At 39.2% G+C, this 24,687-nt stretch overlaps 1 protein-coding gene across 1 annotated transcript in view; it reads right to left on the bottom strand.

The window, feature by feature from the left end:
• The window catches only part of IMPG2 (interphotoreceptor matrix proteoglycan 2), a 56,513-nt gene that overhangs the window by 11,612 nt on the left and 20,214 nt on the right, over positions 1-24,687 (bottom strand). The window contains exons 4-14 of the mRNA XM_064701790.1: positions 22,387-22,418; positions 22,268-22,291; positions 17,499-17,528; positions 13,330-13,376; positions 12,786-12,877; positions 9,775-9,936; positions 8,666-8,724; positions 7,353-7,370; positions 5,195-5,439; positions 4,480-4,562; positions 450-762 (exon numbers count right to left, since the gene is read on the bottom strand). Coding sequence (XP_064557860.1) covers positions 450-762; positions 4,480-4,562; positions 5,195-5,439; positions 7,353-7,370; positions 8,666-8,724; positions 9,775-9,936; positions 12,786-12,877; positions 13,330-13,376; positions 17,499-17,528; positions 22,268-22,291; positions 22,387-22,418 — 1,105 coding nt within the window. The remainder of the gene's footprint in view (positions 1-449; positions 763-4,479; positions 4,563-5,194; positions 5,440-7,352; positions 7,371-8,665; positions 8,725-9,774; positions 9,937-12,785; positions 12,878-13,329; positions 13,377-17,498; positions 17,529-22,267; positions 22,292-22,386; positions 22,419-24,687) is intronic.

The following is a 24,687-nucleotide window of genomic DNA, read 5'->3' as shown; positions in this document are numbered from 1 at the left end:
AAACAAATTGACAATTAGATGTTGTTTGTGATAAAAAGTGTCAAATTTCATTAATTTTATTATCTGCAGATCTGTGTTTCACATTTTCCATAATATATTCCGGCCTTTGTATGCCAAAGTCATAAAGACCCCTGTTAATTTCTCCCACTTTCCCTTCAGATATATTCTATGGCCCAAGTCAAGACATAGAAAATTACTTTTATGCTATTTAACATGTGCCATGTATGTATAATTTCCAGAAGAGAGAAACAGGTATTATTACCTATTACAAGCATTTTACCTTGGTATATAGCTCTTGGATACAGGCACAGACAAAAGGTAAAAACTGGCATTGAAAGATACTCAATTTTTAGACCTTTCTGAAAACTCATTTCAGTGAACTATAATTTGGTGAGTATCACGAAATACTTGTACCCAAATTTAAGCTTCAGTCAACAGCATTAACTTACCATCTAAAGAACTAGGGGCTGAAAGCCATTCCAGAGAGTCCACAGCATCATGCTCCAACACCGGTACAGTGACTAAATGACTAGTCTCTAAATTCTGCCCATCAGGCAAAGAAGTGACATCAACCTCTGAGGAAAGTGGAGCTTCAGGTGCCAAAGCAGCCTCATGGTCAATGTTCTCTGGTCTTGGCTGGATTTCATTGTCACTGGCCTGCTCACTGTCTGAGCTGGGGTCTGGTTTGGTGTGATCGAAGGGCAAGGCATTGCTGACTGTTGACTCATCTGCAGAAGGACGTTCAGCCAAAAAGGTGCTGTCCTGGAACACAAAGCCACTGTTAATATTTCCACTGTTACAGGGGAAACATTGTCTGCATTGGGCTGGACACACAGAAGGGGTTAACAGCAGGCAGGGGTTAAGGGAACTCAGACTGCTGCCTCTGAGGGAGCAATGCACAGCAGCAGGGTGAGGGGCAAATACAGAGCCTGCTAATCTTGTGCAATAGACGTGGAAGATGCACATCCCTCTGACAAATGCCACGTCCAGTCATGTCCACCAAAAAGGGAAAGGCGCCATTCTGATTGCTTGGTGTGCAGAACCCCAAAGGGTATTAAGAGATTTACCATCTATATCCAACCCCATCTCCTTTCCTATACTGAAAAAAATCAATCTGTCGATCTCCAACTAAATCAAAGACAAATGTTTTCTGCCTTCCTAAAGCATGATGAGGTTCTAACAGCTTATTCAGGTTATTCATCAGCCACACAACCAATACAGTAATTGTAGTATTTCAGTTACCGTGATACATGAAACAATGTAGAAGGTGAACTTCAATGGATGCATGCCCAGTTATCATTTATTGATATCTTTTAGTTTGTGGGTATGAGAACCCAGAGGAATAAGAGAGACCAGAACGTAATGAAGAGCATTTAGAACTTGGAATAATTTATTCTCAAAGCCAAGATACCTTTGCACAAAAAAAAAAAAATCTATCAGCAGTAATGATGAAGAACAAAATGCATGCAGAATGAATTTGTGAATTATTTGAAATGTGCGAAAATAATCTGTCATTACATCTCCAGTTTCCACAATGTTTACTTACTATTCCATGTCCCAATCATTAGTTGGTTTACAGTTAAAGTAATTAGCATATTTCATCTTTGAAAAATAATCTCCTACTATGGTGTCTGATGATACTAGAAAAAGGCAATAAAGATAATAAGCTTTTTGGTCAAGGCTAGGAAAGCAAGCTGATAGCCTAAAACCCAGGAATTAGTGTTCTACATGGATACCTGCCCACATATAAATGCTGTGCAGCAGTGGGATATGGACCAAAAACCCTGTAGGGTATTATGAAACACTGTCAAGCAATTTCCAAAAGCAGCAATTTGCTGAGGGCTAACAAACTGCCAGTGGTGACAAGTTAAGTAAAGTTACAGTGGACACAGGTTTCTGTAATTTCAATTCAAAACCACTGTAATAATTCCTGTAGCTCACTGTCCCTGTCAAATCACTTTCTGTTGCTTGATCAGCAGGAGTAATAGGAAGAAGCCAAATACTTTTCAATTTGAGATTTTACTCCAGGTTGAAATGTGGGTGAATTAAATTTTCAGCTTCATTCAAACTGCGTTTGAATGCTTTGGAAAGAGGCCAGTTACGGTAATTTCTGTTCTTAAATTACTTGTGTGCATGTAATGATCATATTTAAAAATGCCAGTTGTTATGCCACCACAGTTTAATCAAATTTTTTAATTTATATGGTGACAATCAGTTGAAAAGTATATGTACCATAGAGACATGTACTCCAGCAATTTTATTTTTGGCAAGACTAGCCACTATAAATAAAGCTGTAAAAAGAGTTACTGTACAAAATTAGAAATAAATTACACATATAAATTCCATAAAGAATGGGTTAGGACTACCAGTAATTTCTCCTCAATACATTTATTTAATGTAAGCATTTAGTTGCCAGGGATTTCACCTAATCATTTATTTCAATGTGGATAAATGCTCCTATGGCAACTAACATTATTCAAAGATTCTTGTATATATTGTATATATATATATCTCTGTAAGAGCAATATATTATACTAACAAGTTTAATATTATATTGGCTACTTCTGGTTTTCACCAATGTAAAAGGCTTACAAATATGATAGATGGCTGTAAACACAGAACACTTCTCTCTGATTTTTCATTTTCTGCTGCCAGAAAGGCATTGTCCTTTCCTCAAGCCAGAGTGTTCTACCTCTTACAACTCAACATAAACAAGAAAATACAGATTTCAAAAACTAGAGCTGATTTTTGCTTTACTTTTAAAGAGAAGTGCAAAACTCAAAAGAATCAATTGTACCATCTAGTAGCATTTGGATGGTGAAATCATGACAGTCCCATGTAATGTCATGATATTGGTATGCTAATACAAATCCAGTATATTCTCAAATCCCCTGGGAAAAACTATAGCAAAATTCTTTTCTATAGGTAACAGTTCTGCTTGAAAGCAGCTACTTGAACCATAAAGGTTTGACATCTGTGGAAATAATTGATCAATTTTGTACTGTTTAAGCATATTTAGGATTTTCTTATATTTATCTGAAGCTACTTGGCAAATTACCTGTGTATTGCAGATTGTACACAGCTGGTTTGAGGATTTACTTGATACCTTTTACATAATCAGAGTTTTTGACTGAAGGTATAGAAGCCTTTAGTCATGATTGGAGAAATATTACTTCCACAATTTTTGTCATAATAATAGTCCCAAAACCCAGTTTAAAATTTATTATTGCAAAGCTACCACTACTCTAGAATATCTTCCAGCCTTCACACATGTCAGAATGGCAGAATTCTTTGTCTTACTAAAATAAACATGTACAACATTTTAGACTAGTTAGATGTCTCCAATAAGATGCATCCAGTAAAGAGAAAACCTTTTTCTGAAAGCCAACCTAAATTCATGTTTATCTACACCATGTTTAATCCATTATGGTGAATCCACACAAATTTTCATTTTAGACATCAGTGAGTAGTTTTTAAGACTCAGCAAAAGCTGTCATGAAATTAAGAACATTATACCTATGTCCATTCTAACAATATTTGCATTCTGTGAAAACAAATTTTGCCTACATAAACATTTCAGAAGCTGGTTAAAATTAAATGTGTCTGTGTTCATAACATTATCTCATGATGGACTGAGTGAGAACCTGCCATCCTGCGCAAGTGGATCTGGATTTTAGGGCATGATCTGAGCTCATTTCTTGTTGAAAGCACATCTGTGTTACAGAACAGAGTGGAGAGCAGAAACCAACTGCCCAGACAATGATTCAGCACTCAGAAGATCTCTCTGTTGGCAGAACTGACTGAATTGATCTCAGCATTGCTGGCACCTAACTCGGTATCTTTGCTTAAAGTCTCTTTGCACAGACATGGTCAGGGACACCAAGTCTCCTGCCCAATATGGAACTCAAGTCTGTGCCTTGGATTATTCCAGAGGGAGTCAGAGGAGACAATTACAATTTCAAGAGACAAAAAAAAAACCAAAACAAAACAAAAAAAACCAAACCAAACCAAACCAAACCAAACAAAAAACCCCACACAGTGTCAGTGTCATTTTCCTCTCCTGGTATTAGGAAGATAGACATAATTTTAAAACCAAATTGAGAACTTTGTTTGAAATAAATACAGTAACAAAAGGAGCTTGTGAAACTTAGCATTTTATCTCTTCTAGCAGCCAGCTGTAGGATTTACATCTATTTCTTCTTTCCAAAGAAAGGTAGTATCATAGAAGGAAGAATCACCTCTTTAGAGATTTACAATCAAAATAAGATGATCACAGAAAATTGTTGGGCAGTACACACCAGAATTGTCACATGAGAGGTTTCACCTGTTTTTACTCCAATATAAGGTGTGCCTTCATTAGTACTTTGCATGAGCAACAGGATAGAGAAGCCCTACAATGTAGTAGCTGGCAACAATTCTACCTTGCTGAACTAAGCTGCTCAGATGCATCCAAAGGCCACTGCTCAGAACCATACTCACATCAAACTCCGGGCGCTCCAGCACAACTGGGTGCTCAGTAATCCAGGATGGGTCTTCTGATGTGGAGTGCAGGATTTCCTTCACTGTGGAAATAGAAACACTTGGGATCTAAAGGCTGCATAACAGTGTGAGGAAGTTGTGTTGGAACACTGACTGGAAAACCCTCTCTGGTTTCAGATTTGTAAGTAAAGTCTTATCAAAAATTTTTCCAGAATGATTTTGTTTCTGGAAAAGTCTCCAAATCACTGACAGGAAGTGAAGGGGAAAGATAAGAACAAAGGGGTGTCAGCACTCTTTCATCTCCTCTAGCAGATCACTGAATATTCAACAATAATCTGGGTATTCCCTTTGCGCTGGCTAGGGCTAACACAGAGCTACTAAATTGGAGGTCACCCTGATGCAATGTGCACCATGTGGACCATGTTTCTCCCTTTTATTCCTATTAATTTTTGAAAGTATTACCGAAACTGTACGCCACAAACCTCAGTTTCAAAATACAAATTAAAATAAAATGGGGGGCTAGGCTAATGGATCAAGAATAGAGTGTTACTGCTAATGACTTGACCTGGTTAAGATCAGAGCAAAACAGGCTATAACACAGTTGATTTTTTTCTGTTTAATTTTTCAGAGGACAGCTGAATAATTCACTCATCTGAGATTTATTTTATAAGAAGTCAGATGTGTGGCACACCAATGCACCGCAATTAATACCCACCATTAGTAAGCTGAAGAGAGTTTGGGTCTAAAGAGATGGAAGCATTTTCAAGCAGAGCGTTTTTCTGGAGGATCTCAGCAATATAATCTCGGAAATCACTGATGGTGTACACAACTGTTGGATTGTCCTCTATGCCCATGAAGGAGTTGTCCTCCACCTTGTTTGAATGAAGGTTAATCAGGTCCCAGGTGGCATTGCTGATGGCTTTTCCATCAAATGTGACAGCATAGTGAACTTCCACCCCACTTCAGTTGTACAAAGAGAAAGAATACAGATGAGAAATTCCAGGTTTTTCTAAGCAAGCAGTCACTATATTTTTTTCACAAGGGCCCATGCCAATACCCTTCTTAATATAAAAATACACAGCTTTAAAGGATCAATAAAAACAACTTGATTCTTTTCACAAAGTTCTCAAGGGAAATGCTACCCAAAACTGACACCTGTTCTGGTGCCAGCCCCATATTTCTGCTAGTGAATGGCAGACAGACCACAGGCAGACCAAAGCACTGACTTTCTGCAAGCATTGTTAGTGGGTCCACCAGCATGTAGTGGAGGGAGTAGTGACTTTAAGATCATATTAATAGTAGGAACATCTCTGAGGTATGAAAATACACAAGAAAAACACATTGCAATCTATAGTAGCAAGTGAGAGTCCTAATCTCTGTCACTGTGCAGTGTTAACCCGCTTGAAAGAATGCTTTTAATGGCAATTAAATAGTATTTCATTCATCAAATTGGGAAAATTTATCTAGGCTCATTTGATCATGTATTCTGTAACTCAGTTTCATATCTGTGTACATTTTAGGGTTTTTTTCATATTAACTCTCCTCCATTTTCTTAATTTTCTTTTCCTTAATACATCTGGATATCCTCTTCCACAGGACAGATTAGGCTGCAATCAGATTTACCATACACTGGGCATAAGCACAAGGGAGCTTGAAAAGATACAACACATTTTGACTGTAGACAGAACACAGCAAGAAAAATTAAGTAACCTCTGAGGCATTAAACATGTGCTCTGAACACAGGTTTCCCTGATTCCACAGAGCTGGATTGGATTTCTAAAACAATGGTTCTGTTCAGAGAAGTCTTTAAAACCCCAGTTCCAGATACAACAGAGAAAATTCACAAACTCACTGGCTAAACCCAGGAGCCTGGGGTTGTGCTGCTGGCTCCGTCATTGACCTGAGCCCACCATAGGCTCACCATGGGCACTGACTGCCAGCACAGGAGATTAAAAAGGACAGCAGTAGTGAAAAGGCACAGGAAAGATGGAACAGAGTGTGCTCCTCAAACATAACATTTAGGTTTAATGCAACTGTGCTGCCATTCATAATGCCTAACAAATAACTACAACACCATCCTCTTTCTGGAAAGGGCTGAGCATCTGGTGCCTGGAACATAGCCCTTGTGAACAGTTGCATATAGTTTGCAAAGAGATTTGTGTTTCTAACCTTTTTTGAAAGGTTAGAATGCTCATTCTCTTTAAACTTGTTCCTGGAAACTGGCTATGCTGAGACACACACAGAACAAATTAATACATTCAGCAAATTAAGGCTACAGTTCTTTTTCTGTCTTGTGACATTCTTAACATACTAAAGAAGGAAAATTCTGGATTCTTAACTTGCATATGATGGAAAACAAGAGTAATCCCATGTTCTGCTAAAGAACATCTATTAAAGTTCTGCTAAGATCTGCAGCACCCCTGGCCTTGAAGCAAAGCCAACAGCCTTTGCTGGAGAACTGTGGGGTTCTTATCTACTTCAATTTCAGTAATAATAATCCCATATCTATTCAAGACCTTGCTGCAAAGTATGAAGACTTTGAGTCATTATTCAGCAATCTTGTTTTCTTCACAAAAGTTACTCCAGTAGCTGACTTGTGTTTAGGGTGATTTTTGTGTTTCAGGATGATTTTCCTGAGGGTTCTGTTGGTTTTTCTTTTCAAATTATGACTCAAATAAGCAAATTAGGTTTATCCTTAATTGAAACAGGTCAGTTACTTGCAGTTCCTGGTAGAACTTTCTCTCACAATATTTATGTTAAATAACTATCTAGCTCTGAACACAAGAATACAAATCCCAAAAAACAATACCCTCCAGCCAAACATGTTTTTCCCATCTGTATTATGACAATATCTATAAAAAAGTTGTCTTTACCTGTCTTCCTCGGAAGGGCTGATTATAAAAACAAAACAGAACAGCAAAACTCATTAAATTAATGTCATAACTTCCTTTAAGTCTTAAAAATTTAACATGTTTGCTTTGGTATTCTACAGAGCATAACCATTTGAAAACACATACAGGAAAATCCTTTTTAGTTGCATAGTTATTCATGGTTACTCAGCTACATAACAAATTGTCCTGCTTTTAGTGAACTGAAATATTTTCTGTTGATCCCAAGGAATCAGCAGAGCACAGCCATCTCAGATTATTGTAAATAATGCAGGTAAATTGCTGTCAGTATCAAGAAGATCAATGCTCACTTATTCCACCTAAAGGTTTAACTTACAACCAATGGGTTTTTGTCATGCACAGCAGAGAGCAGACTTTGCCAGAAATATCAGCCTTTTATTTGTCTTCTCACATGAACCTAGTGCTTGCAAACCTGGACTGCAAATACCAAGATGGAAGGTTTTGCTGCCTTCCAGGCTGAAAACTGGATGTAGCCTAGGGTTCCAATCACGAGACCTCTCTTCACTACCATTGCTTTGGTACCTACATGTATGCTAATTAAAATACTCCAGACAATAAATTCTAAGAAATACAGCTTACAGTCTCAAAGAAAACACAACTTAAATTAACTCATGAAAACACTCATTGGATTCTAAAAGCTACATCCAGTCCATTCTAGAAAAATCACAATTTGTGAGCCCTGTACTCCAAAAGACAGACATTTTGCATTTCATGCATTAACTTAACAAATTAGCTTTAAATGTCACTGTGAAGCACAAATGGTTTTAAAAGTATATTTGTAGGAATACAGAGAGTGAAAACATCAATTTATCAAACTATCCCGGATCTCTTTTTTTTGATCCGAGAGAGAGAGAGACCTTTACATATCCTAAACACTAACCTTTAGAACCATCCAAAATTAACATTAAGAATTTGAAAAAGAAATTTAAATACACCACTTTTTTCCAAAAGGATTTCTGTGTCCTTCCCTGTTTAATACTTGGATAGATTAGAAGTAGCAGATATGAATATATCTTTTCATTTTAGGATAGAATCTTGAACAATAATGCCACGTCTTAAAATCACAGCAAACATTTAATGTGAAAAATGCCAGTAGGAAACAAAATCAGTTCTGTATTTCTATTTCAGTTGCATATATAGAGGTACCAAATATGAGAGCATTCAGTTAATACTGAGTTCCCACACATGCCTGACATCCTGCCAAGCATCGTGTCAGCTCATTGCACCATCCTACATGATCATGTTCAATCACCATATATGCATCAGGATCTTTTTACCTGTAATCCAGGACATGGATGCTTTTATATCCAGGTAGTCCTTCAAATACACTTTTAATCTATTTTGACGGAAAAACAAAAAAAAATTAACACAGATTCTGTTCACTTCTGTTCATGTGGTGAAAAGTTAGGAAGTATTTCTAGCATTGTCCGAAAATGTATCTGAGTTGTTATATCTAGTAGGTGAAAAAGAGTTAAATATTCTTTTCTTTATGGAAGAGTAGTTTTGGTGACATTGTTTCATTATTAGAAAAAGGGGAAATAAAAAGTATGAAGAACAACATCCAGCGTTCCCCAAGAACCACATAGAAACATTCCAAGGGGAGAAATGGAAAGAGACTGCCAAGATAATCAACTGTGCTACAGGAGACAAAACCAAGACAGAGAATACTGAAAGTTCATGCTGGTTTAGAAAGTTTTTTGGCTTCCAAAGATCCTTGCCAGTTGAGGGTTATTTTTCGTTCTGTAAATTCTTGTTCCCCTCCCCCATTTCCCTATTTTTAAATTGTCTCTGGTGAGACTTAAACAGTCACAATGCTGCTGACTTTTTTTCCTGAGAGCTTCTTTATTCAAACTCAGAGAAAACCAGGCAAGGGATCAAAGGAGTGGGATATCCATGTGCCAGGTGGACTCTGTCCCATCCAACATTTTTTACACATACACATACCATGGCATTGCTACTGGGACTCACAACTAGGATAACTAAGATGTCTAGCCTATGCTAGCAAGTCGTGAAAGTCATGGTGATGCTTTTTGGCTGCAGTGAAGAGTACATTTCTTTCCCATTTGGCCCAGGATCTGGCACAGGGTTAGCCCTATTAAAAAGGATTCAAAGAACCAACCCAAACTAAATGGGGCTAGAGAAAATATAAGCCTCATGATAAGCAGCCATATGACAACTTAGATGCCTCTCCAAAGAGAAAAGGCAGACACACACCCAGCTCCCAAAATATTATGGCAATATAATTACAACCGTCATGGACAAAATAAAAAACAAATATTGGAAATCATAGGTAGACAAAAATCAGCAGCCCTGACACAGATGCTTTTTTCTGCTCTTGCTTTGCAGAGCCAGCAAAAGAAAAAATGAAGTTAGGGAAGGGAATCACCTGAGAAATGAATCGTTCAGACAGCAGTTGATACTCATCAGCAGATGGGTCCTTCAGCTCCTCACTGTACTGTTCACCAACAATCAAAATGTTGAACTCAATCATCTGCTCAGTTACAGGTCTGACTATCTTCTCATCCTGCTTCTTTATCTCGTTATTGATCTGTAAGGGAAGGAAGAAGGGACAGAAGAGACACACTTAGTGGCAGGTGAATGCTGCGGTGCAGAGCACAGTGTGTGCACTGCTGGAGCCATCAGCACACTTGTTTGCCTGGCACTAACATGGAGAGCTCCTGAAGCCTCAGGGACAGAGGCAGCACTAATGAGGAAGTCTACTAAGCAAGAATACTTCCTGAGAATTCAAATATTGAAGATAATTCTCTTCTCCATTTGGACACCTTTATTGCAAATCCATCTCATTGACCTCAGGTACAAAGTGAAATACAGGTGTGTGGGATGTTCACAAAGCAATTTAAAGTGCAACCATGGCTACTCAAACATCTCACTTGAGCACAGCCAGTGTAGGCTGATTTATCCAAAATTTACTCATTTATCACAAGGCTCCTACTCACTCTTCCAGCTGGAAGACAAGCTGCCTTTGCCAAGTTCTACATTTGCAATAACACTCTGTGTTGCTCAGCCTCAGGAGGTGAAGGATCCCCCCCAGATATACAATGGGCACTGGGAATGGGAGCTCTGCTGAGCTAAAGCAGTGGGCTTCAACTGCTCTTTCTACAAAAATGTCTGCTCATTTTTGTATTTATTTCAAAAAGCCCCAGAGCAGTGGTTGTGCAGGGCATCAGGGATGCATGGAGCTATCATGGCTGCCACAGGCAGCAGTGAATGCCAAGTTTTAATCCAATTTGAATGGCTGAGCATGCTTTCTGCTTACTTCCCTAGTATTTTTAAAATAGCATACTATTCCTTGTGGTATGCTAAAAGATACCAGAATTTTATTTTTTTTTTTTAAATAGAGATTTGTCTGGGAGGGAAGAGAAGGCTGGCTTGTTAACTTTAGCCAAATGTCTTTTGCTTGAGGTTTTGTCTTTGACTATTTACATACATATTTTTTGGTTTTTTCCTATTAAAAAGTAAAAATAGAGAGCCAGAAAAACAGATCTTTTCAATGAAGCTGCAGTCTTATGTTATGCATCATGCAGGAAATGGAAAAAACTTTCTCCTGAAAGTTTATCTGCCATCAGTGAGCAACTTCTACATTGTTTAGGAACCCTCTAAAATTTTTTAGTTAAATTCTCTTTCCAGCCCCTCACATTCCTTTTTCACTGGATAACTCTGTCCAAAGACCATAAGGACTGGTACATTGCTTAAAGTTAGTTAGCATTTGAGAGATCCACATTTATCAGGCAGATATATAGTGCTATCATTTGGCTGTTTGCAACACCATGTAGTTTAAATAATTTATCAACTCCCCAAAACCTGGTATAGTCAGCATACAAAGTGCAGAAGGTGATCTTTGCTCACTCTTAGCCTTGTAATCAGCAATGTATTTTGGCTGCTAAGAACAATGAGGTGGGATGTAGCTGTATAGAGTAAAAATGCTGTAGCAGCAGCAGCAATCTAAATCTGATTCCTTTCCCATTTACTGAGTGGTCCTATTCTCTGCTACAGTAGAAAGATTCCAGGCAGTTCTGTTTCAAAAAAAGAATAATTGCTGTTCTTGGGACCAAACCACAAGTGGTTTTGGTACATAATATAAGGCTGGACCCTGCACTTGAGTCAGAAGCTGTCTGTTCCATATTCTGTATTTATTCCAACATCAGAGCTCCAGTCAGCACTGAAATCTCTAGGAGAATGCACAGTTTGGTTCAGCTTTGTTTCAGGGCCACACTAGGTTATTGAACAATATGGCCTAGTTAATCCCACTACAATAAATCAGCATGTGAAACTTCATGAGCTTCTCTATGATCCATTGAGAGCTTCATTTTGATAAGAAAAAAAAAAAGCCAGCTGATTGATTACACTGGTTTACAAAATTTTCTTCAGTCATGTTGGCCCATGAATACTGCAATTGGATTCTAGAGTGTGGAATTAAAATTTCATCTGGAGGACCTGTTTCCTAGAAGCAAATACTGCCCTGGGACCTATGTGGTGGTCAGCTTCTAGAGAGATGTTTTAAATATCAGGTCTAGACTTCCCTGTGTTGTGAGCTTCGGTTAAATATCACAGAAAGAGTAGCTTGTAATATGTTAAATACAAGTTCACCTACATCAACAGAGGAAAAAGAGCAGAATATCAGAGTTGTCAAGGCTGTCTGAGCCTGATTGTTCAACTGATATATTATCTCCCACTGTGGGGGAAGAGGTATTTCAATACCTCTCCAAATGGAAAAAAATATCTGCCCAGGAAAATGTCTTAAAACTTTAGAAATTCACATCCTGATTTTATTGGTGCTGTGATGACTTTTTGCCTTTTTTTAAAATATACCTCTTACATATTCTCAGTGCCCTTGGCATGCATATTTATAATTTCTTAAGTCTGATACCTTAGCATAGCCCTGGTATTCTGTTGGGCCAGTAGACCAAATACCCTCAAGGCTTCACAGCTGGAGGCCAGAAAGCCTTACACTGTCTTGAGAAACCAAGGCCCCCTCTAGAACAGATCCTAGACCAGGATTAGGCCCATCTAGAGGAAAACACCTGAGGATAGGGGGATGTCACACTATTCATTCAAACCTCTCATTGGAATGTCCTTGTTAGATTTACTAATTTGCAAGGTCTGTAAGATTGTATATGTGATCTACCATGAGTATGCATTTCAGTGTGTTCCACCTTGGCAAATTGCTGCACCATAACAATCCTTATTAAATACTGAGGTAAAAACCCTTTATCCCTTAACCGTATCTGGCTCTTAATTTTAGGACCTAGAAAATGGTATCACTATGAAATCCTAGTTTGTCTTAACACACCATATTAACAACACTTTTAATTGCTATTAATGTGTAAATGACCATAAACAGTATCATGCTGAACCAAATGAAAAAACCTCACTCACAGTGGTGTCCACATTGTCATGCTCATGGATGGTGTCACCCGCAGGACTCTCAACAGAGACCTCATGAGGGGGAGGAACATTGGCAGCTGCATCTGAGTTTGAAAGAGAGCAGTTATTTTGTTTGGGTTTGTTTGTTGTTCTTTTTCTATACACCCACAGAAGCAGTTCAGCAAGCATAAGCCAATAGTAAAATTTGATTCCAATTCCCATCATCATGACAGCAAAAGCATACGAGACACATGAAAAGCCTCAGAAAAAGTATCAAATACACCAATCACTATAAGATGCTGACATTCTGTTAAGCAGTTTTATTTTTGGAAACATGAACTTAGGTGCAGTAAAACCAGCACAGAAATAATTTCTTGAGCAGGATTTTCATGATTCATGAAATAACAAAATGTCAACGTATAACATGATCTCCAGATTACAAATGGCATTAGAGAGCTGTGAAAATTCAGAGCTCTTTCTGAAATCCAAACACATTAATTCCTCAATTTTCTGGTAATTCAGAATCAGGCTTAACAGCAGTTAGATAAAAACCGACCTCTCAGTGTGGTTACATCAGCATCCGAAGGTGGAGTAGGAGTCCCACTAGATAAAAAACAAATCAGAAATTGAAGCTGGATGTGGTAAGATAAATGTAGTAGTTTTTGATATGTCTGTGATTCTGATAATACACCAAGAAGCACATGTGCAGGAGAAATTTTTCATGGTACTATTTTGCTCATAACTTCATAAAAATTAGGTTTAATGGTATTTCGGTTATATTTTGCAACTTGGATTTTGGGTCATTTGCATCATGCAACACATCATGTGCATCTATAGGTTGTTAAGCCTCTTATATCCCAAATGACCTGGAGTCACATACAAAAATACATTTTGCCTTCTAGTTCTGTAAAGAAAGCAAATGCAAAGAGATAAACTGTGAAGATAACTGGTAATACCCTATAAACCACTCAGTTTTTAAAATACTCCCCCAGTGCACTAAAACACCATAACTGCACTGAAATCACTGCAAGACGATGGGTTCTTTCCATAATTAATTTTTCTCTGCTTATTTGGAAATCTTCCAAACCCAACAGTTTCCAAACACAGTTGTGGGATTCACACACACATATAAAATGACTCTGGGCCAAATGTGAAAAGAGGAACAATCACATGAAGACTGTCAGCCTGAAGAAAAATGAACAGCTTTGACAACTCTTACAGTGAACCCAAGCTGCCTGGAGCCAATTCTGCAAGCCTGAAGCAACTGTCAAGTTACCAAGAGTGGGAGACATGCTCTGACAGAAACTCTTTCCTGGATGAAGGGAAAATTATTTTTGAAATTTGCCATATTGTAAATATATACAGCACAAGCAGTAAGACTGGAGGTTTAACTGCTGGGGAGAAACTGAACATGAACATTGCTGAAGTTCATTGTATTGAGATAATTCTCTCACTTCTAAAGGATCTCCTTTTTTATTGGTGATCATGCTTGTGCCATGAAACACCCATTGCAGCAAGTATATGCAGCAATATATGCAGTGTCAGCCATGCTTCCTGGCCTTGCCAGGTTTATGATTCACATACTCTACCACTGGTCTTGCAGTCCATCCTATCCTCCAGCAAAACTCCACTCAAAGTTGATATCTTGTCTCCTTCAGGCTGTCTAGTCAGTCTTTGCATTACTCCAAAAAAGGCTTCCAGCACCAGCCAGACAACCAGACTCACAGTTACATTCTACAGATACCAGAGCACCAGCACATGATCAGAGACCATAGATTCACTGAGTTAATGTCTGAAACACTTTCTCTGTGTCCCCTCACAGAAACATAAGGCTTATGTGCCAATAAACAGACCTGAAGGCAAACCTGATGAACTTTCTATTTCAATCAAGAATCTTTTCACCCATCCTTTCCCAGAAGGCACAGTCAATCCTCCACAAAAAAATTAACTATACCAAAACATAGTTCAGGGAATGTTACACTGACAGGGTGAGATCTCCACAACAATTCTAAAATATGAACAAAAAATAAAAACTTCCACATGAAAAAAACCAGAATACTTATTCAACAATTTCAAGAGTACCTTCATGTAATTTTTTGCACAAATAAAATCAATGAACTCCATGTAAGCTTTGAAGTGCACTTGTGCCTGCTACCATCTCACAGACACTGGTACCTGTTTTCAGCCAGCACAGTGCAAAACTGCTTTTGACTTTGCCAATTCTTTGGCAAACTCAGTAAATCGTCGAATCATTCCCAAAACTGGAAAATTTTACTAAAAAGTGTAATTTAGACTCTCTTAAGGATATTTTCTTGAGAATGCTGGTTATGCTCTGGAAGGACTTAGTTTCTTTACTCATTTGTCATCTTAGAACTGCAGTAAAAACTATTGCCTAATTATTAATTGGTCTGATTAAACATTTTCCAATTAAGTTCACCTAACTTCAAGATACCTCTTTTACAAGTTTCAATAGAAAGTATATTGATTTATAACAGAGTGTCACCAAATTACAGCATCAGAGCATTTTAGTACATCATGTTTAATGTTCAGAAGCAAGAATGACTTTACTTTTCAGGAGAGGTGAACCAGTTTGGGATTTTATTTCTTACAAACTGTTCAGTGTAACTAGGGTCAGAATAGAAACTCATCAAAAGGAAAGTGATGAATAGTAAAAACTCTGCTATGGGATTTTTAATATTCTGGTCTGTTTAAATCTAGCCACTAGCTGAGTCTTGTATCCATTCCCTTTTCTAAAGAAGAAGACAACAAGACACGATTTGCTGTGGGAAGCCCAGATCCCAACCTGAGACTTGTGGGGCTTGATCCAGGCGGCCACAGGCTGGTCCCCAGTATCCTTTGAGGGGCCTCCAGGCACTCCTGACCTCCGGCTACTGCCCCACAAGGCACAGGTCACCCACACATCCCACATTGTCCCTGCCAGCCTTCTGCACACTTGTGCTGCAACTCAGGGCATCTCAAAAGGACCAAAATTACTATTTGACCAACTGAGCACTCAGTTCTGGGGTGGGTTGGCCTTGGCCAAGGGCCAAACACCCACCCAGCCACTCTCTCACTCCCTCCATCTCCATAAGACAGGGGAGAAAATAAGATGAAAAGCTTCTTGGTTGAAATAAAGCCAGGAAGATCACTCACCAATTACTTCCATGGGAAAATCAGACTCAGCTTAAGGAAAAATAATTCATTGCACATTTGAGTACATTTGGGTAGTGAAAAGTAGACTAACATTAAAACACCACTTCTTCTTCACCCTTTCCTAGGCTCAGCTTCACTCTGGACTCCTCTACCCAGTGCACACTCTGCAGGGGCAGCATTTCCTTCAGGAAAAGTCTGCTTGTTCCAGTCTGAGTCCTCCCTCAGCTGCAGGGAATACATGATTTGCCATGGTGTGGTGCCCTTGGCATTCCCCACACCACTTGTTTCTCATTCTTTTTGCTCCCTCTTCCTCTCCCTGTGCCATGTTTTTGCCCTTTCTCACACAGGCTTTCCCTGAGCTGCCCCTGCCCCCAGTGCAGGGCTCAGCCGGGCCCATCAAAGGTGTCTGGAACCACCCCAGGGCAGCCCCAGACCCACCCAGACAGGAGCCCTCTGAACTAAGCTGCTTGAGGTTTTAATGGAAAAAATCCTCAAAGTAGACAAGAAACTCCAAACAAAATGCTGTGGCATTAATCACACTTTCAAAAGAGGAGCAGTTTCCAAATGGAAAGGCCTAATATCTTTCTCAATTTCTATTTCTAGGTCAGATTATGGGTCATGGACACATCAAAGTGAAGTTCTCCAAGTTTGAAAAGTCCAAGAGGACTTTCTCTGTCACTGACCCAACAAATGGCAGCTCTCCAACAGGGTGCTTGTCACAAGCATCACCTTAGGCACTGGTTTAGCCACATGGTGACAACCACAGCCCAGGCCAGGCCTTGGGGCAGCCAGGATAGCACTGGAAGGTGAGGTGAGAGTAAGGCCAGTGTCAAGGGGACAGTTAAGGTTGTGTAGCAAACAACAGACCTTAAGCAACAACAGACCACACTCTTTGGTAATATATTCTTAATGTTAAAAGCCCTAAGCTGAGGGGCTTTTAAATACAAGTCCTCTGCAGCTACCAAATTTTCCGACAGAATTCCACTGCACAGCTGGCTGAAAATTAAAACCCAAGCACTTAAACATCACCTACTAAAATCCTAATAAATCTAACCAAACCAGTCAAGCACCAAATTTGGTCAAATGATCAGCTACCACTTTTAATCAAGAGGATAAAAATATAGTTTTAAGGACACGTTGTAACCAAGCTTACTTTACTCACAACATTGGTTTTTCATTATATTACCCGAACAATGAGGTTCGCTTTATTTTTGCCTTCTACTTCCCCTCAACATTTTTCAAATGGCTACTTTATTGATCACCTAAAAATGCATCAATTGTACTGGGCACCTCTAATGCAGTCACTCAAAATGCGCATGGCAATGCATATACTGGATTGTCTGAACACATCACTTCTCAAGGTAAGCACAGATTCAAATTCCTGCTCACTTGCACCACTTAAAATACATGGGGTTTTTTATGGTTTTGCCCCAGGATTAATCCAAGACCCACACTTGATTTTTAATTCTACCTACACAAGCAAGGCACTCCAGGTAGAGAGACTGTATTCCAACAGGAGTTTATTGTGAATTTGAGACACAGACACATGAAATGCAATTTCCATTGTCCTACCTGCATGAATGATTCCCTGGATCATCTTGGCTGAGCAGTAAGCAAAATATAAAAACATACACATATGTATGGAGAGGCAGGAAGGAATATGGACAAGCAGAAGTCTAAGCACCAGAACAAACAACACTGCACTTATGTTTCCTTGCAGAAACAAGCAGTTTCAGATCACACAGCTCTGTTAGACACCAGGATCTGGGCAGGTGTAAGACAAGATCCATGAGGGCCTAGGAAGCTGATCTGAAGCAAACAGTGCTTATGGACAGCCTATAGATATTAATGCAGCAGTCACAGCTCACAAATACAGCCTACATTCCTCTTTTTGTCAAGGCCCATGGTACGTACTTCTATGTGACATCAGTCATGTCAGGAGAAGACTTGACAAGTTCCGGTCCACCAAAGCATGAACAGAGTTCCACTGATTCATAGGCCTGAACTGGTTCTTTATGTGCAGCCATACTGTGTTGTTAAGGAGAAACAACACTCTGGACCTGTCAAATGGGCCATCAGTGATACCATTTCACAGCTCCCTGTGAAGTTCTATGAAGGTATTAGTTAGATTTTTCTCTACATTTCTCTTCAAGGTTTACAACAAACCCAACTCTGTGGTTGAAGAAAGTAACATTTTCAGATTTGTACTACGTGTTCTGGACCTCCACCAGTTTATTTATTATTTTTAGGATTGTTGCCCAATTTGAATGTTCTAAAGTCTATGTCAAGCATTTTGCTTGAACAATATTACTTCAATTCTCATACTGCATAAAGGAGAGAAAAACTTATTGTCTGATTTTTTCATTTTTAAATATTTCAGTCACACAGTCTTGAACTAACTAGCATGCAGTTTAAGTATTTTTATGCAATGTCAAAATGCAAGACAAAGCCTTTTTTTCAGATTCTCTTCCTTTTAAAATTTACATGCATTTATCTTAATTTTCATTTAGGTAGTTCTTGAATTTTCATCTCTTTTGGTTCTAATTAAAATAGGACAAACCTTTCATACTTGCTACCAGACAGCAGGGAGCACAAAAGAAAATATACAACTGAAAAAGAAGAGTGTGGAACTCTTCACATGTGGTAAAGCTGTGCAGATGATAAAAAACATCTGAATGAGGAATATCACTGCCAAGTCCACATGCAAACAGTAGAGAAACTCAGGTAGGTTTTTATGTCACTGCAGGCAGAACTGCTGAACTGATGAAATTATCCCAGCACAGAAGACAAACTCTTACTCATTTAGATAAATAGTACAAAAGCCAAATTGATACATCATCATCCATTGCTACCACCACTGATAAAATAGGGATTCCAGATTTGCCAAGGCAGAGAACATGAACAGAACACAGGAGGTCTGGACAAGATTTACTGCAACTAATTTCAGTGAGGTTAGAATCAGCAAGTATCATCAGAAAGGACAGATACTTCTACATATTTCATTTTACATTAAAAAATGCTCCTGAATAAGTGAAAAAGTAGTTTGTTATATCCCTCCTTTTCAACTATCCTATGCTCCTTATCTTTTCCTCAGTATGCTGTTGTGCATACAGCACTCGAGCAAGGCTATGACATAAAAGCTCTTGCTTTCCGCTGCAACAATTTTGTGCTAGGTCTTTGCTTGCAGCTCATTCTCAAGATCTGGCTTTTGATCCCCCAGAAATCAGACAAAAGAACTGCCCTATTGTCAAGAGACAGACTCCAATATTAAGAGACAGAACTTCATTGTGTGAAGTGCCAGTGGCCCACTGAATAAAGCAATCAGCAAAAGTCTTTAGCTGATGTAGTGCTCTGACATTTCCAACTGGGGGCAAAAACTCTACAATGTCCACTGTGCTGCTATGTACACATGTGGATTGTGTCCCAAATATTGCTTTTCCTTTGGAGGCTTTCTCCTTGGTGGTACTTAGTTTAATCCCTCAGTTCCTGAAAGGCCAGGCTAGCTGGGCACTTAACCTCTGTGAATGCACACTCTAAACCTTACGGGAACAAACCTCCGTCCCGCTGTTACGCCACCGTCGGTAATGCCGGATTGGGAATTATTCCAGGAACTAAACCACCAGAGCACAAGGCACCCTTCCATAGGCTGCTGTAAAACTATCCCAGCATTTAGCTAGATGAAGTCAGCTTTTTCCAGCTAGAGAGAGACACTATATTGACATCTAGGTAGGATTGTGTGAGTTGTATCAGACTACTCAGGTCACAGCTTCGATTCTACAGCTGTTTATAGCTTTCAGCACAGTTTTGATTTGATTTAGAGAGGTAGTATAGTTAAAATGACTAACAGATTTCAAGGGCCTGTCTTCCATTCCAGATTAACCCCAAATTAATGAATAGTTTCAAAGAAAAAAAATGTTTCACAGAAAAGAGATTGGTCAAAGCTTATAGAACAGTTTCTTGTGTGAAGGCTATGCTCTAGAACCTATGGCAAAAATTCTCTTGTTATCAGTGGGAAAACACACAGAGAAATATGCCCAGTGCCAGGCCTCCAAAGTGAAATGGCTGCATCTGTACAGTCATCAGAGACACTGGATCTCACCACAGGACACATCAGAGACTTCAGCTAGACCCACACTTCAAGGCACCATCTGGAGAAGCCTGCTCGTCCCTGGCAGTGTGGGAATCTCACCTGAACCTCTCAGCTAGATACTGAGGACAGTCCTGTCTTCCCTCAAGACAAGACCAGAACAGTCATCCATTCTGACACAAGAGGCACAGCTGAGTGACAATGGTCAGATCCTAGCATTGCCCTGCACTGAACCAGCCTCTCTCTGCACAATTGGGTCAGCAGGTGAGACAGCAGTGCCCAGGAGAGGGTAGAACTGCACTCACTTTTCATTTCTGCTGGAAGAACTTGACACTGGATTTACCATCCTGCACCTTAGAGGCTGATGGTGGTCCTGGGTTGGGTATTTATGCTAATTTCTTACAGAACATTTTTAGAAGAACATTTATTCTGACCTTTACTGGGAGGTGTGGGTAATTTTTCAGGGAATAACATTGGCTGTTGGCAGTATTGAGATGGGACAAGACATCTGGAGTTAGATATCTTCTACCTATGACAGAAAATCATGGCTTTGTTTTGTACAGGACTCTGGCCTTCAAACCTCACATCCTAAACCATAAATGCTCTAAGATGTCCAGAATGGTCTTAGATTAACTTTGGATTTTATAATGTAAAAAATTATTTCTACTAATTTCTCCTGATGTTTCATTACCCAGGGCAAGTAATACCTACCTGTTTCTGTCACTGCTTCACCCTCTATCACCCTCTTTATGCTATAAAACACTACAATTTTCAAGCACAAGACAAACAACAAATTATAGAAAAAAAGATACAGTAAACCCAAAGTTTAAAATGATGGCAATAACAAAGATCCCAACTTGAAGCTATAAACAATCTGAAGCAATACATACTGAAATAAAAGCAGTGTATTTTTGAGACAGATGCAGCACAGCCCCAGAATGAACTGAGTTTGGCAAAGTTTGCCATTTGTCTACTGGAACCCCTTTAATGTTGCCATGGAACACTTCATAGGATGGCTTTTGGACAAGTACAACATTTATCACTCTGATCCACCTTTCACTCAAAAGCTGGTCTTTTTGCACTGTTCCTTTGCTTAGCCCAGTACATGCAGACTCCAGATGCATTGACTCCAATTCCTCTCATGTATCTCTACATTTACTAGATTTCCTGAATGTTCACATAGGGGGATGCAGTAGGTTTAGGTTTTCAAACTCAAACTTCTTCAGAGCAGGTGGACACTACCCAGCTGACCTGGAGGCTTCAGGGACTGCTCTTGACAAAGGAGCACTCAGCTCCAAAGGACAGAGGGACACCTGCCTTTTAGGAATCACATTTGCCACTATCATCCCACATTATTAATTTTAACTTATGCTGTGGTTATGAAATAACAATGAGGATACCTAATTTGAGAAGTTGGGGGCTTTTCTAAGAAGTGTGTTAAATGATTACTCTTCCTGGTATTTTAATTACTCCTATTTAGCATAGCTTTATGTGCCCTCTTAAGCAGAGAATTGAACCTGCCAGTTTTTCAGAGGAGTTCAGCACCAGATAGTTTGGGTTTGAATTACCCTAAAAATAACAACTCAGATTAAGTTCTGAGCAGCAATGGAGCAATAATAATTTGAATTTGTTTTCAGTTCAATAAGAGACATGACAATAACAGGTCAAGTTCAGGTTTGCTTTGCTAGAAAGATGCCACAAATCAGTTTTCAGTTTTATTGCCTTGTTCAAAGTGTGAGGAGCCCAAACAGCCAGTTCCCTTGTACCTGTTTATGGAACACATCTCTTGAAAGTCTTTCAAAACAAAGACTTTCAAGAGATAGCATTTCAAAATATTCCAGTTTCTTTTTGTTTCTGTAATGATGACCAGGACTACCTGAAAGCCTTTGGGAAAGATTTTCAAGAGAACCAGAACACTAACACAAGTAACTATGGACACACCTCCTTCCCAGAATAGATTTCCCCCACTAAACCTCTTCAGGTAAATGGCCTGGGTCTGTGCCTGACAGCCAAGGTGATGACACACTTAAGCAGAAGTACAAGTCTCAGATTGGCTGAGATATTTTGAGCATGCCAAGCATGCCAGGACAGAGGTTCACATGCAAGAACCACCAGATTTCTCCACCACACTTTTCTATACATATTTTGCACAAAGGTGAATGCTGTCCATCTTCAGTACACCAATCAATGCCAGCAGCAGCAAGAACCAGAGAAAGGATCTACCACTAACCTTTAGAAAGGGAAAATTACTCACCCACATGACCAATCAGCACAGGAACTGACAAGGAAAAGAGAGAAAAGATTACAAAATGTCACAGCTCAGCCCTGTTATCTCCAGAGAGAATAAAATGCAAGGACAACACAGATACTCACCTGCCCATTGCTTCCTTTGTATAGGCCAGTTTCTGGAAAACAAAAAGAAATCCTAAATATATTTGAGTAATATAAAGTGAAAGAAATTGAAATGCAGTTTATACCACTTTATTTCCTTCTGCATACTGAAATAATTCTATTCTCTGTACTGTCATTTGCTAAGTTCAAAATTTATTAACAAAGTCCCTGCTGAAAAGGAAATATGTCTGACATTTCCAAAATACAACTTCCAACAATAAGAAGCTTTTAAGCAAGCAGTCTTCAGAAATTCAATGTTACTTCTGCTAATTGTCTATAGATTTAAAAGCATCTTTTCAAAGTAAAGCTACAGCTTAAAGTACCACAGCAGGGTTAATCTGATGACTTTGTTTATGGCTACACAAGTGGCAAGGATGATGTTTTTTCATGTATTGGTGTGAAAAGACAAAGAAGGGCTACACGGCTCATATTTTTTTCATCAAAATTCTCAAGGTATTAGTGCCAGTAGTTCTAGAGGCAAGTCAGAGATGCTTCTATGAGGAACACTGCAAGAAGTGGAGGAGGTCCTGAGAAATAATGGGAACTGTTGAGAAATAATGCTGGATCCTGCTGCTATACCCAAATAAAGAGAAGAGCAAATACTTACAGAAAATTAATGCCCATCTGCAAAATTCCTGCTTTAGGAGGTCAAAAAGGGATTGTTTGGTGAACTGCTTATTGTGCTGGCTTTCTTTGTATAATCAATGCAGGTATATTTTTCAATAAAAACAACAGGAGGTGAATCAACTCAAGTATCTCCTTTGAAATTGAATTTCATGAATAAACATACTATTTTCAATTTGCAAACTTCTCTGAAAAACACCCATATGTATTCAGTGACCTAAGGACCTAAACTATCCTGATGGTTCTTCTTGTGAAGGAAAGTTGAAAAGCAAAACAGACTTTTTGAGCAGGTTAGCCTGCTCACTCTCTTCACCTGTTTTTTCCTGTGCTTCTAGGAAGTGAAGGAATTCAGCTGTTATTGATTTGGAGCCATGTCAGTGAGTAGCCTTCTCTTCTTTCTAGGACACAAGGGCATTGTGATCACAGCTAGAACAGCAGACAGCCTGGATATCAGCCCCAGCAGGGCTTGCCAAAATACCAATTTCAGTCAGCTTGCCTTTCAGCATGTTCTTTGGTCAACATTTATTATACAACTCCATTTAGTGAAGCATTTGGTGATTCTTTAGTGTGAAAAACTAAGACACAGCAAGACTAGTTTTAAGTGGCAGATAAAACAGTTAGTCAACAGTGGAAACTAACTTGGGGCCACCACAGCTATGTTGGACTTTGGGTAGTTTTATTAAGGGCTCAGTGTGCTGATCTATACAGTGCCTGTATATTCACTCCTAGTGCACTGGCATCTACAAGGAATCAATCTAGAGATTGATTCCCTCTATACAAGGTTTTGGAAAGTTATCTGTAAGTAGTAGCTCAGTAAAAAGTGTTTTTTCACTAGGAAAGGAGATGTTCTTCCACAGTCAGCCAGTCAGGATGATTTGTAGGTGCTATTAAAACCAACCCCAGGTATTAGAGGCCTCACACATCTTTTCAGTACCGAGTGCTAGTCTGTACCCAGCAGCTTTACTCACTGTTCCTCAAAGGCCCCTGAGAGCAGAGCTCAGAGCAGTCCTGACTTCCCAGAGAAAGGAACAGGGACACCCCAGTGAGGGGTGCCTGGGCCAAAACTCTGTTGCAGGGCAGCCTGAGGAGCTGGTGGCTCCCAAGTTCCCTGAGTCTGGGTCCCTGGATTTAACCAATATGTCTTATTATTCCAAGTCACCTATTCAACAAATTATAAAACCAAACCTGAAATGTCAAATTATTATTTTAATGGCCAAAGTCTAGAATAAGAAACACTACACAGTCTCCACATCCACATTTTTAATAAGGCATCAAATGACTGAATTCTCATATAATTTCATAGTAAACTAGCACCCTCTATTGCAATAGTCTGTAGTGTGACTCTCTTCCTCTCTCTCTCAATCATTCAATTTGCTTTCCAGCCTGGGGTGGGGGCAAGTGATGACACATTTGAACTCCATGGTAAACATCACCTTTTCCCCCTAATTAGAAGCCAAGAGCTCTAGAGTTCTAATACTGGCCTGTTTAATCATTTAGGACAGAATAGCATTTGCCAAAACATCTCACCTTTCTGACTCGGTTCCTTCATTAAGATGGAGTTCGAAATTTACCTACTGCACGCAGACTGCAAATATTATTTAATGTCTTCACCCTTTCAACACTTGAAGTGATCTATGAATAGTTCACCATAACAGCAGC

This window comes from Zonotrichia leucophrys, chromosome 1 (assembly GCF_028769735.1).
Source record: "Zonotrichia leucophrys gambelii isolate GWCS_2022_RI chromosome 1, RI_Zleu_2.0, whole genome shotgun sequence".
NCBI lineage: Eukaryota > Metazoa > Chordata > Aves > Passeriformes > Passerellidae > Zonotrichia > Zonotrichia leucophrys.
This window is presented reverse-complemented; position numbering and strand designations above follow the sequence as displayed.